The sequence below is a fragment of the Pinus tabuliformis genome, chromosome 9, assembly GCF_031772625.1.
Source record: "Pinus tabuliformis cultivar Carrire ecotype Pingquan chromosome 9, CPIR1, whole genome shotgun sequence".
Classification (NCBI taxonomy): Eukaryota; Viridiplantae; Streptophyta; class Pinopsida; order Pinales; family Pinaceae; genus Pinus; species Pinus tabuliformis.
This window is the reverse complement of record NC_142307.1, coordinates 1,474,458,859-1,474,473,681: the sequence shown is the minus strand read 5'-3', so window position 1 is coordinate 1,474,473,681 and position 14,823 is coordinate 1,474,458,859. Positions and strand designations below refer to the sequence as shown.

General features: G+C 36.8%; 1 protein-coding gene across 1 annotated transcript in view; it reads left to right on the top strand.

Annotated features, from left to right (window-relative positions):
• The first annotated feature begins 855 nt into the window (after positions 1 to 855).
• The window catches only part of LOC149154185 (uncharacterized), a 33,109-nt gene continuing 19,141 nt past the window's right edge, over positions 856 to 14,823 (top strand). Inside the window, exons 1-3 of the mRNA XM_089444071.1 lie at positions 856 to 1,207; positions 1,308 to 1,536; positions 1,794 to 2,427. Of these exons, the coding sequence (XP_089300197.1) occupies positions 856 to 1,207; positions 1,308 to 1,536; positions 1,794 to 2,427 (1,215 nt within the window). The remainder of the gene's footprint in view (positions 1,208 to 1,307; positions 1,537 to 1,793; positions 2,428 to 14,823) is intronic.

The following is a 14,823-nucleotide window of genomic DNA, read 5'->3' as shown; positions in this document are numbered from 1 at the left end:
GGGTATGCGGGCCACATGCAACCTTGCCAATACTTGGAAAATGTAGATAGTCTAGCTCATGAAATGGAGTGAAGGATGGAAGGCCAAACCAACATGGAAGAACAACTTGGACCTTCCACATTGCTTAAGGAACTACTATAGAAGCCGCAGAGGAAATATCCCATAGATAACCCGACAACACGACATTGACACCAAATATCATCAATTTGACCCCAACAATTGTAGGAAATTGAGGAAGTTTCAAAGATTTCCAAATTAAAACAATGCATTATCATTAAATGTGGGCGACACTATCCCTCTCTTTAATGTTTGGGGTGACAACGGAATAACAAATCCGCTCAGTAACCTAACACACATCTCAACACCCCATCAAATTTTTATTTATTTTTATATAATTTATTATTATATTTAAATTTTGAATCCCCTATCCTTATCACTAATGTAAGTAATTCATAAGAAAGTATCAATAATCATATTAATCCATAAGAGATAAGATATCCCTGCAAGAACTTAAGATTACCACCTCGCTTGCCCGGATGGTCACATAAAGAGTGGCCCTGTCCCCACAAACCAAAAAACTCCTCAAAAACAACATAATTTCCCCACCCCACACTAACGTCTTTCAAGGGAAATGGCAAAAGTTGAAAAGCTACTTAAGGCGGTGCAAATATTTTGAAATAAAGAGAAGAGTATCCCCACCTTCGAATGCCTATAATACTAGATCAGTGAGTGCTGCGATCCGATGTAGTGTAGGGTTTAGTGGTTCTGCATGAGGGTTCAGGAAGATTCAAGGGGTTTATCTCGGGATTTAAGCCTCCGACCGGATCAGTAGAGAGACTGTAAAATTGAGGTGCAATGGCTGTGTCTTCTTCACCTTCGACAGATTTCTCTTTCGAAGCCCAAGAATTAAGTTCGCTGTTATTGAATGCTTCCTCATCATCGTCTGATATTTTGAATTCATGCCAGGTCGTGGAATCCTTCATCGATAGGCACAGCTGGGATCAGACCAGGCATTTTTACATAACATGCTTCCCCGTTCTGCTCCACAATATCTTCGGCTTCGAGGAGGTCTTACATCCGTCCGGCATTGGCGGATGGATCGCGCAGACCTCTGAGCATTCCGCGAATGCGGTCGTAAATCTTCTCTCGCCGTCTGGAGCTTTGTTTTTGTCAATCTTTGCCGCAGACGAGGAAAATGTGGTTCGCTGTGTTTCCATCCGAGCGCCTTCCGGCGTGGATTCGTCACATGCTTCAGTCGGAGAGGGGTTTGTATATCTTATCTGAAGTCTACCCTGCTTTATTTAAAGACCGATTGAAGGAGGACGGCCATGGAGGAGGATTTCAGGTGCAGTTGAATGCATTTGAGTATTTTATGTTTTGGTTTGCTTATTACGATGTATGCAAAGATAATGATATTATGCATCGTTCGGATTCGGATGAAATGAAATTGGGGTTTAAGAAGGCTTCCCGGTCTCGTTTCGAGAAATGGGCGTCTTCTCTGCATAGTTTGCAGGTAGCCATGACAATGGAAGGCCCGTGAAGTTCAATTCTAGCCCTTATTTGCATCTTCTGAATTTGTATCTACACAAATTTGTTCCTATATCTGATTTTTGTGCTCCCAGTGTGTTTGTACATCATTTTTTGGAGGAGAATCCATCGATATTTTCTCGCGCCAAGTTTGTTGTTCATACCTTTGTACAGTTTTGGTTAGTGAATGACGATTTTTCGCCCTTACCTTCACGGGTTTGCCAGTCTTTTGGTATTTTGTTACCTGTTAATAATCGATATCATAGGTATGGTCTCCCCAGTGTAGAAATCACAGAGGCTGTGAAAATACTGGTCAATTATGTAAGCAGTACTTTGTGTTGTCCTCAAGAAGAGTTGAATTCTGGATGGAGAGCTGCATCACAAATGGATACCTTGAGATTGAGGCCATTTTCCTTGCCACGGAGTAGTTTGGTTGTGCCTGCTACATGGTCCCTTCTGTTACAGAGGCCTTTGTACAGGTTTATATTACGAGCTTTCAGTTATTGGCCAGTAGGTGCTTGTCTGAAGAAGGCTACACACATTATTGATCTATGGTTGGATTATTTACAGCCTTGGAATATTGGTGAAGAAGGCGAAATGATGCCCGCTCTCGAAGAGGATCATTATTTGGAGGCAGAGAATACGATGCTTAGGGATAGGGATCAACGATTGTCTCCACTTTCAGTTAGCTTGCTTCAAAAGCAAAAGCCTGGTATTGATTCTGTGGGATCATTAGTAAAAAGAAGCACGAAAGAAAGTTGTTATGGATATAATGATCATTGGCAAAACTATGTTCTGGCTAATTATCCTTTTTATAGCTCTCTTGTTGTTCAGTTTCTTGTATTTGCCCACAAGTTCATGCACATCAATACCAAGGCAGTTCTTCAGATGACTCACAAGGTGCATTGCTCTTTCCTTTATTCTATTATGTCTTATTGATAATAGCAAGGAATAGATGAATAAACTTTGACACTTCAAGCAAGACCCCATGTTTATTTAAAGCAAGATCCAATGGTGGATTAAAGGTACTTATTTCAAGGTAGGATCAACAATTAGGATTATTATACCTAGGTTTTGTATCTAGAAAATTCAGACATGAGGAATTTACTTTTGGAAGTGTGAAAATCAATTAGTTGGAACTTCCTCTTGCATGGGAATAATCACATAGCAGGAAAGGAGAAAAAGTGTTGTCCAGATCCGAATGTAGATTGATGCCTTTTAAATATTGAATTTGCCTTGCTGTCAGTGCTATATTAACAGAAAAATTCAACATTAACAACAAATTATCCATTCCTGATAGATTAAGTTATGAGCAGTCTTCATGCATGTAAATGTAGGCTTGAATTTGATATAATTGTTTATTAGTTTAACAGACAAAAAATGTCCTTGGTTTATTTTATAGGCGTTTAAACTATCTTTCTTATTTTGCACTCAAATGCTTTGTATGTGAAAATTACGTCGTGTTATTGAAACTTAATTTGGTTGTTAATTCAACAAACAAATAATTGTCTGTGGTTTAAATTAGAGACATTTAGATTAGCGTCTATTTTTTGGATCTCAAATGCTTTGTGTCTGAAAAATACCTATCCAACTTATTATTTTATGTTGACAAATTCATTGTAGTTTAAATAGTTGTAGACAAGATTTCCAATCAAATAGCTAAGCACACCATCTATTTACAGTCTTTTGTGGAGGGTCATTTCCATAAATTATCATGTCTATTGCTCGAGAAACAATGGGTAAATTCAGCCTGATGTCATTGCACTGAAGTTACTTCTATTTGATAATTCAGCGAGCAATTTATATGCTTCATGTTTTGGACGAGTTCTGCAAAGAAGGATTGAGTTTTGCATTTTACATCTGATAGGTACTTCGCTAACTTTGTATAATGGGCATAGATATTGAATGGATATGGACAAACTTGTGATCCCAACCCAAACCTGGTTTGACTATGCAATTTTGAAGAAAATGTTTTTTGGTATATTCTTATGCACTGTCAAGGGTTCTCAACACAAATTGGGAGTGATCATGTTTGCTGTCTTTATAGTATAATTGGGCTAGGAGGCTCATTTTACAGCCCAGTGTGAACGTGATGTGTAAGTATGTCCGTGCTCAACTTGGACTCTAGAGTTGACATGTGTCCCTCTTAAAATAAAAATAAAATATTCTCTAAATAGAAAAGTAATGTTGGCTATAATAAAAAAGAAAAAAAGAATATGCTATACATGTTTAATTAGTTATCCATTTGACCTATAATATAATTTCATGTAAAGTAATTAGAAGTAAAAAAAATTATGCGAGTAAGATGTTTAAACCTTATACTTTTCAAAAAATAAGTTAACACTTTATATAAATAAATTACTTGAAGATCTACATTAATAACTTGTGTGAATATCAACTTATGTGAATCCGTGCTTAAGATGGATCCATGCTGGTAAATCATAATGCTTTTCTGACCAAAAAATGTCCTGAATGTGTGTAGTAAGACTTGAAGATCTATATCAATAACTTATGTGAATATCAACTTATGTGAATCTGTGCTTAAGATGGATCCATGCTGGTAAATCATAATGATTTTCTGACCAAAAAATGTCCTGAATGTGTGTAGTAAGTCTGTTGCTTTCAAAGAAAATTGAAGTCCTAAGTTTCTCAAATCTTTCCCTATAACTGTCTGGATAATGTTGATATGCCAATAGTCGGCATTCGTAATCCATTCTCAAGTCACATAAGAAGCGAGTGCAACTCAATGTTACTTAGGTGGATCATGGTTGGGTGGGCAGTGGTCTTGCCTGAAACCTTGCGTTTCCTGCCAAGTTTGATGATTGTTTTTTAATGTCTTATTGAAAATGTTCCTGGATTTCAATATTTCACTGTTTTAGCTTGATCTTCTAACAAGTTCACTTCTTTGATAACGGTAGCAGTTGGTGGTTATTATTTCTAATTTGTTTCTTTTATCCAGATAGAAACAATACTTGAAATCCAATTTACATTCGTGCATTTTCGTTGTATATTCATGATCACTTTAATTTTCAACAGGTTTGGTATTTGGCTGAGATTTATGTCAGTTTATACTGGAGTTCATAGTACATGTATAATTTTGTTTGTTAATGTATTTTCTGACAAGTATATCAAATGGGATTCAAAAGGGTGGACTGTGGTTATTCACAGTTGAATTTCCATGCGTATTTCATTGTATCATTAGAACTGAGATATGTAATGGCAATAACATCTTTTTCTGAACGTGTCCTTTGCAGTGTTACTCACTCTCCTTCGCAAAAAGAAACACCGATGTTGCAACTTTTCAGCACCAGTGATAGTGGATGCCATCAAATGCTAAAGGTAAGTTTTGTGAATAGTTTCTCTTTATCTCTTTCTTTTTGCAAGACACATTTGGTTGATGGATAGGTTTATAATTTATTCTGCCCGTACATCAAAATTGGAACCTTACAAAGATAATTCCTTACAAACATTAATTCAACAAAATTTTTATTTATGCCATTATAAGGAGGTAACTGCATCAGTAATTGTTTATATTAATTTTCCCAGAGAAAGATGTTCCCTTAACTTGCCCACATATTAACTGTTCCAAGTGAGGAAGTTGGTACATTGTCAGAGTGATGGAATCCCCCTTTCTCCCTCCTTTCCCTGTATTTTTTTTTCTGGGTGAGGAATGGAATTGACTTCTAGTTGAAATACCAGCTGGTAACTGGACAGAACTACTTGGGAATAGATCCTGTAACCTCCCTGGGTATTATGCCTTCTGTAGAAAGGGTTGGGCAAACTGAGCTATACTATTGTGCTAAGTTGGGCAAACTGAGCTATAATATTGTGCTAAGTGTTCATTACATATGTACAAACATGAAATCAATCACTATCTTTATTGGGATTTTCTATAACTAAAATGGAAATGAATTCTATAAATCTTCCATACAAAAGGTTAGAATGACTTTAAAGCTCAGGTAGCTGGACATTATTTTATTCAAGAGGAGAGCTGTGTTGGAGTAGATTATTCCTCAATTTTTTGACCACACTGCAGAGCTCATCTTTAGGGTATAATTGAAGTTTGATTAAATTTGGGCTTGATAAGAACATACTTTTAAAAAATTGATTTCTGATTAATCTTAGCTGGATAATAACCTAGTTGTGATTTAATTTTGCTAGTTGGAAAATAATCTGCCATGGTCTGGATCTTCAACTTGTCCTGACGATGAACCACACTTGTTGGTTTGGAACGCGTCGACAAATGATTTATGATGTGATTTATGCCGAAAAATCTTCTCAATAATTGAGTTTCTAAACTTTATAGATGATTTTTATTTTTTATTTTTGGGAGGCGGTGGGGAGGTAATTTAAAGGCCTTTTATTAACTGTTGATGATCACATATGATCCAACCTTCTGTATGCCTCTGGTCTGCCACTAGGGAAACCGGACCATTGGCAATACAGGAGGTCTGTTGTCCAAAAATATACATTTTAAAAAAATATACTGAGTTCTAAAAAAGCCTACAGTGCCTTGGCTTAACAGCCATAAAATATAACACATAATCCTACTATAATAGTAAAGATAGAAAACATAAATTTTCATGAGGAGACTAGAAGGTGGAAACCTCCACATCTATGGGTGCTTGATCACCTGGACTGTCTAGATGAGTTGGGCCTTTGCCATGCAGTAAGACTGCTTTTATCCTTGTCAAATGCTTGTCCATGGCTTTAAATTCCAACTGCATCATATTCATCATCATCAGAATTTTGTTTTCAGTGTCATTTTTGGAAAGGAGTACCCTTCCCTGCAGCTGTCTAGTTGTAATGGGACTGGTACATCTACTCTTGATAGATGACCTTTCAGCAATGAAGCAGTGATACCTCTCAAATTTCCATTGCCATTTTCCCACCCTCAAATGCTAGTTCCAACTCACACGGCAATTGATGAGCTTTCGGGGTTATGTATGCCCTGAGGAGGCCCCGCTGCAGATAGAATCCACCTCAGAAGTGCGTGCCCCAGCCAACTGAGGAGTAAGGACTTGACGAGAGGAAGAAAATAAAGAGACCTGAGTAGGAGCTGATCCCAAGAGGAGGGTAGCCCGAGATGGTCTAGTCCCTCTCTCACACCACACCTCGACAAAGCCTCACACCACCATAAACAAAACCAGAAAAACCATAAAGCAGCAAGGAATAACAGAGGATGCCCTGGATTCAGCATAATCAGATAGAAATTGCCATTCATGAATAAAATTTACCATCATGAAACAACACAATGTGCCTTTGCAAAGCTTCCCAAATCTGAACTGAGACCTTGCAAAGATTGCTTTTCTCATGCGAGGAGTTTGGTGGAGAGTAAAAGCATCATCTGAGATAATGAAGGGACGTACAACTGTGTACACATTCTCATGAAGTGGTGTGGTGGGCACATCTACCTTGCTGGGGTTAGATGAAGTTAATTTGATGTAAAGCATCAAAGAGGAAACATGACATCAATGACTAGTTAAATGTGTTGTTTAGAAATTAGACAAGGTTAGAGAAGGTTATATTGAAATTTCACATTGGGTTGACCTATACTTCTACCCCTTTTTTGGTTTCTTCTCTTTTTTCAGCTTTTATTTGTTTACGCAGAGGAGAATTTGCATGTTTTCAAAATGATGCTTTCATAAACATCTTCATCCATCTGACAAATCTATAATTTCTCCATAAGTATACAAAAATGGTGAGGAGTGCAGAGTTCCTAAACTACTGGTCTGTCTGATCTTCTGCTGTTAAAACTTAAAGTTAGCTTTAAGAGTCTAAACAAAACAATTTGATAGTTAATTTTGTATGAATTGAAACTTCTGTGTCTACCTTAGATAAAATTTTACTTTGAAGCACATCGTTGTAGATTATACAACCTTTAGGCATACATATTTTCTTGATTATCTCTTCTATTTTTCTTTAGGAATACATATTTTCTTGATTATCTCTTCTATTTTTTGCCTCACACCAGATACTTCTAATTGATTTATTCCAAAGTGTGTTTCCATCAATAGTATCAATAGATTTTCATATAGGGGACCTTGCTAAAAAGATCTTGCATTCTGTCCCTCGTACCTTATTTAAGAAATGCCACCCATTTCCAATGGAGTAGAGGCCACTTGTTTTCATTTTTATCTCTCCAAAGGATGTTTCTAATGATTCTCTCTAGATATTGTATAATTGTAGCAGGGGCCATTAGAATGTTGCTTTGATAGAGGGATATCTGATAGGATTGGCCAGTGTCCAGTCTCTTGCCGTATGTTTCAAACTTGACAGGTAAATAGGATAGGCCAATGGGATTGCTAACTTCATCAGTGTTGATGAGGTAGGGATGTAAAGATTGCCCTATCTCTTCTATTTAAGAAAAGCCCCATCTCTTGTCCGTCATGCCCATGGGGGAATTTCAGTTTAGGTTTCAGCTTATTGTATAATACCAGTGTCCAGTCACTTGCCTTATGCTTCAAACTTGACAAATAAATAGGATGGGCCAATGGGATTGCTAACTTCGTCAGTGTTGATATAAGGTAGAGGCGTGAAGGTTGCCCCTGATAGAGGATATTACAAGTAGAGGAAGGTTCTCAACATGGCATTACTAAGTGATTGCATCCATCTAGAATTTGAAGAATTATATATTTTTGCTTGTCTCTGCATTAGATATGTCTACTAAATGCTTCCAGTTAATGGGGCATTGATTTGACCATTCAATATATTTTTATTCTTTATCAAAGTATTCTTTTGTTGTATTTGTATTTTTCAATTTATGCCTTACGGCGTTTCCTTTGCAACATCTGGTGCAAATGCTAGTATATCTTACCTCATTTTATGGTTAACATTGTATAACAAAAACATGCGTTGTGTTATGTAATTAATACTAACATGTAATATTGGTTTTTTTTGTCAGAATGCTATAGGTAATGATTGCCAAGAATGATCCAAATTATGTTCAACATATATCAGGAGATGATGAGGATGAGGATGAGGATGATGGTGGTGAAGGAGGAGATGATGATGATAGTTGCGGTGTTGGTGATGATGTGGATCAGAGTAATGAGGATGTTCAAGATGATCATGAGGATGATCTTGGTGGTGGTAGCTAGGCATGCACATGCATTGCTTTTTATGAAGAAATTATTGTGTAGAATGACATTGTTATGTTTAGATGGGTGTTGTGAATTTACCCTATATCAATGAGACATTTTGATTTTGTAATCATACGATGAGTTTGATTTATGTATGTTGTTAATTTATCGTAGAATAACGATATTCATGAAATATTTTGATTTGTTAATCATATTTGAATTTTACTTGTTTTGATTAAAAATAATACTGATTTTATTAGTATTATGTTGCTATTTTATACATGTTTTGAAAATTGTTAATGACACATTGTTATTTTTTTGGATGGATGTTGTCAATTTCTCTTAAATTTCTTTACAAATGATTTTGAATTGTGATATCTGCTTTAATGATATTTAGAAACTATCATATATTTCACTATGAATCTATAAAGGGGGTCATATATGTAAAGAAAAATATACTCTATATAAGAAGTCAAATGCGGATGTAACCATGGATGCAAAATTGAAAGTAAAATTGGATGTTAAACTAGGAATTAATACAAAATGCAAACAATTGACATACAAAGTGTTTTAAATTAGAAGTGAAAAATTGTGCAATAGTTGACACAAAGAAGGGAACAAAACATGGCATACAAAAGGATATCAAATTGGGCAATAACAAGGACACATAAATGGGCACCAAATTAGATGCAAAAAAAGACAACAACTAGATGTAAAATAAGATGCAAAGTTGAGCGTTAAAAAGAAGCAAAAAACGTTACAAATTAATATGCCAAATGATGATGCAAATAATGGTGTAAATTTGGGATGCAAACTTGGGTGCAAAAAAGGAAAAAAAAAAGATGTAAGAAAGACATAAAACAAGATGCAAAATGGGGCTGAAAAAAGGTGAAACCAAGGATGCCATATTGGATGTAAAAAATGATTCCTAATCACATGCAAATTGAGGCTCGAACTCAGACACAAAATTATATGCAAATGTGGACACAAAATGAGGCAAAAAAATATGCAAATTTGGATGGTGAAAACGATGTAAAACTAGACACCAAAAAAATGCAAAATTGGATGAAAAAGTTGGTGTAAATAATGGTGCAACATTGGACACAAGTAGACACAAAAAATGGTGCAAAAAGGGGCATAAAATAGCTTAAAATTGGATGCAAAACTTGGTGCAAAAACAAATACAAAAGTAGACGTAAAAAATGGCTCTAAATTGAATGTACCATTAGACACAAAATAAGATGCAAAGGTGGACACAACACATGACTCAACATAAGATGCAAATATAAATGCAAATTTGGATGCTCAAAATGATGTAACATTAGATGCAAGAGATGGTGTTAAAAATGATGCAAAATTGGATGAAACAAATGACGCAAAATATGGTGCAAAATGAGATGGGAAAAATGGAGACAAATCAAACGTAAGTGTGGATTTAAAAAATGGTCCAAAAAAAGATGCAAAAATGGGCACAAAAATGGATGCAAAATTTGGTGCTAAATCAAATTCAACACATGGTGCAAAGATAGGCACCAAAGCTGGTGCAAAAATAGAAGCAAAAACTAGTGTAAGACTAGATACAAAACCTGGCGTAAGACTAGATGCAAAAACTGACACAAAATGGATGCATAAAAAGACGTTAAATTGGATTCAAAATACAGTGTAAACTTGATGCAAATGATGGTGCAAAAATGGAAGCAAAGAATGACACAAAATAGGAAGCAAAAGAGAATGAAAAATAGATGCAAAAAATGACACAAAACTAGAAGCAAAACCTGTCATAAAATAAGATGCAAATCTTGGTTCAAAATTTGACGCAAAAAATGATGCATAGTTTGGTGTAAAAAATGATGCAAAATCTAGCGTGAAAAAGGATGCAAAATCAGGTGCAAAAAAGGACGCTTTAAAAATTGTACAATAGAGCCAGATTTAGCGCCAGGTTGCTCATCACAATTACAAAAAAAAATGCACTAAAATCTGGCGCTAAATCTGGCGCAAATCGCTGGTTTTGTTGTAGTGCCTAGTGATTTTTTGTGTACAGGGTGAGTGGTTCAACCTTCCCCTGTGATACCCCATGGCGACATGTAGGCAGGATGAGTGGTTCATCCTTCTCCTGCTGAGACATCCTACCCATGCAGTCTAGGACTGATGGGAAGTACCTCTCATCTAGCCAAGGAGTAGGGAAATGAGGATAGGGACCACAGTACTATCGATGGACGCATCGTGTACTACCATACTCCCTATGCTAGGATGACCTATATTGATCTGTGATCAATTGGAACTGACTTCAGGTCAATAATAGTGGTATGAGACACTCTCTTTTATTTGGGACTGACTTTGGGTCAGTAAGAGTGGTATGATACACTCTCTTTATATGGGACCGACTTCGGGTTAGTAGAGAATGGAATGATACATTCTCGATCACTACTTCTTCTTCATAGTTCAACAGAGCAGAGAAGAGCAGAGCAGTGTAGAGGAGTGCATTGATGGCAAAGATAGTACCGACTGAGAGATGGATTAGCAAATGGAGTTCTCCCTAGTTGAGAGGGAGTGTTAAAATTGGAAACTAGGGCCAAACTCCATGTGGGTCACCTCATTTATGGCAGCTGATATTTTTTCTTGGATTTGTCTCTCCGAGAGGTGTATGATTGATCTAAAGATCATCCAATTTCGACATGTATTTATGGAGATATGAATTTATTTGTATTATTGACAATTTGTCAAGGTCAGCCAGCAAACAAATTACCCCCAGCTCAACCTCAACGTTGCATTTAAATAGAGGAGACCTCGAGTCATCTGAGGCACACATCATCTCATGATCTCTCTCCACTTGTTTGGGTTTGTCTTCTATCAAGGAGAACGTAGTGGAAAGAGTCATCTAAGAGAGCCCTAACCTCAATCATGAAGGAGATCTAGTCGCAGTTGAAGATAAGCCCTAGCCACAGATCTAAGGAGCCCTAATACGAAGCTAAAGGAGGAGCCCTAAGCCACAACAAAAGGAGCCCTAGCCGTAACAAAAGGAGAGACCCTAGTCGCAGCAAGAAGAAGCCTGAAAGAAGCATGAGAATTTTGGGTTATCGCGCAGTGATATAGGTTGTTCTTAGGCATGCTTTCAGGATTGTTTGCAAGGTAGGGGAGCTGCAGGAATAAGGTGAGGTAGTACGTTGAAGAGATCTTCCCTATAGGTTCAGAACATATCAGCGTAGGGCTAGATGCATATGCGGATTGGGTGCTAGAATGTGCTGACAGCAAGTCGAGTTCTTATAGGCTAGATAATACTGCATTGATGGTGTTTGTAAGTTGTTTGATGGAAAACCGTAGGCCTAACTTACTGTTGGGCTAGGCCGCAGGCCATAGACAACAACAAATCTTGTTCTAAGGGTTGCATTAAGGGTAATCAAACCATACTTGGACAGCGTGGCAGTGGTGGAGTTTCACCTTGATACACCGTAGCCTAAGAAGGCCTGCATTATTGATTGTGTGGAGAATGAGGGCTGAAGGTTGATTCCCTAACTCTTGAAGAAGTGACAGCAAGTGCATCACGAAGACAACAACGTTCTGGGAGATGTATTGGGTCAAGGTTTGACCATGTTTGGCTCAATTTAATGAGAATCCTGTTGGTGCCATATGAATGATCTTCAGAGGAAGATTCTGTCCTGTTTGACCAACATTGACTTCTCTGGTCAAGGCTTTACTGCTGTTGTCATAAAATATCAGATTTGTATATTAGTACTATCTCTCTCTGTGCTGAACTATTGAAGAATATAAGAAAAATTGATCAAGGGTTTCCCCACATTGGGGTTTGTCCCTGGCTGGTGCCACATCTTGTGTCCTCTTATCTTGGCTTGTATTCTAATGTTTGTGTTTATGTTCTATCTGCATTTTACTATCATGCTGATGTGATTGCTAAACTGGATATTGATATTGGGCTAACAAGAAAATTGAAGTAAATTGCTCTTAAGCATAGAACATACCAAAAATTTAACATTCGACTTGCGGGGTTTACTCTCTGCCTGGTTCACTAGCCCCTTCCATGCTATTAAGTTTATTAACATTCAGAACATGAATGCTCCTGACTTGTAGATTTGTAGAAAATCCATCCAAATACCAAGCCACTCATAGGCACCAACATTGTGGAGAGTAGATCTAGTATACATATCAGTCAATTCAGCAGGGAGAATTCCTTCTATAGCTTTTGGAAGTATATTTATTTTTGTAGTTTTCTGAAGTATACATATCTAATTATATCTCGTATACATATCAGTCAACTCAAAAATTCTCAAAGGTTTGAAGTGCAGAAAGAATTATCCCTGCTATCAAAGGCACTCCTATAAGCATACATGTACCAAAAGTTGAAACAGAGACAAATGTGGGTGTAACAAAGAAAAGAAATGTTGTGATAGTTGATGTGTAAACGTATTTTTATAGCCAACTACATTATGCCTACCTCAAAATTTCTAGATTCCAAAGAAATCTTGTCTCCCAAGCCTGCAATTTTAAGATCCTCCTAATTTTTAATGTCTCTGATGTGGCCTTCGTACTTTTGTCTTTTTATTCCATGATTCTGTTTTGAAATTTTTGTTGCAATATTGTAACTGGGAAATTTGGCAACATAACTGCCAATGAGGCCGCCAACCCTGAAAATGTTGTCAAGCCTAGGTTCTGATGTAGAATAATGAAGGTCATAACAACTTGAAGAGGTAAAATCCAAATACCATGCATATGCCAACAAAAAACTCCAAAATTTTCAACATTTGTACTCTTGTAGTTGATAATATGTCCGTGTGTATGCTTTTGTCTTGACTGACTGGAGAGCAACAATCCCTTCTTGTATATAATAGTTGTTAATGTTGCTTTAGCCCGTGAAACTAACTAGTGTTGTTTGTAATGCCCGTGTCGCTGTGACAAGGATCCTAATACCTTTTCCACAAAAAATGCACAAACTAGCACATAACCTTGACTTTCAAATTGTTTCTTTCCATCTAGAAAAAGTACAAAGGCACTTATAAAATATGGACCTACATATGATGCAGAAGTTTCCAGTGCTGGTAAGGATGCAGTCAAAAGTACTTCCTTCCATAGAGATAGCCATAAGGCTTTTGCTAATGACTCAATATGACCTTATACCGAGCTTTATCACCAGTGTACTCCTTTATGGATAGTAACTAAACTCTGCAAATGGACCTCATTTGTCAAAAGTGATCCTAAATTTGAATATGTTTTCTACTATGCCTACGATTGTCAACTCTTTTTGTGCCTTTGTCTAAGAAAGGTTGAATTTTTATTTTGTATGAGCACAATGATGACTCGGAACTATGTCTTGTGTGTCAGTGTCTGATCTATGGAAAAAGATAAATATAGATTTTAATCACTCTTGAATAGACTATAATTTTTTTTTTGGCATTGCATGATGTTGAAAATAGTTAGGTGGATTAGTGCAGAGCTTAAGAAGATATTGAGTTTAATGGCACAACTGACACCATGAAAGAATCTTTGGAACAAGTGGTGGAGTAGATTGTGCCTGAGCAAAGGGTTGCAACAATGTATATGAATTTGGAAAAGACCCCCATGTAATGGTTGGTAAGCACATCAAATCAAGTTTCACTCATGGCATGATATGATAGAGGTACTTAATGATAAAGGCCTACCATAAATTGGGGCTCCACTAGGTAATGACATTTTGGAATCCAGTTCTGTCAACCAGCCCCTACAATTCGGTGGTACTTCCAATCCAATGGGATACATGTATTACTGTGAAGTCATTAGGAGATATAGGAGGTTCCTATTTAACTATGGGTTCATAATTTTATGCAAACCTTAGAGCCATTTACAAAGAAGTGATATCTTGAGGTAAAAATGCAGTGGCAGACAACTAGCTTGGTTGAATTATGAGAAAGGTTCTACAACACTTTATATAACTCTACAAGGAGGAGGCACAGATTGCAAGTTTGATAGAGTTCATTTGGTGTTTCCAATAAATGGACCACCCACAAAGTCTAATAATAGGATCCCCAAAGGAGTACCCCTAAAAGGAACTTTTCCATCTGTGGTATAAAGAAACTGATTCCCTTTTGAAACTATTGATAATGTGGTAGGTGGTATTTCTCTAGAAATGAAAAGTATTGATCTCCTTGTTGTTTTGCTAGTTGTTGATAGTGTATGGGAAGATGGTGAAAATAGTGGGGAATAAGATAGATCTGCATTCTATTTAAAG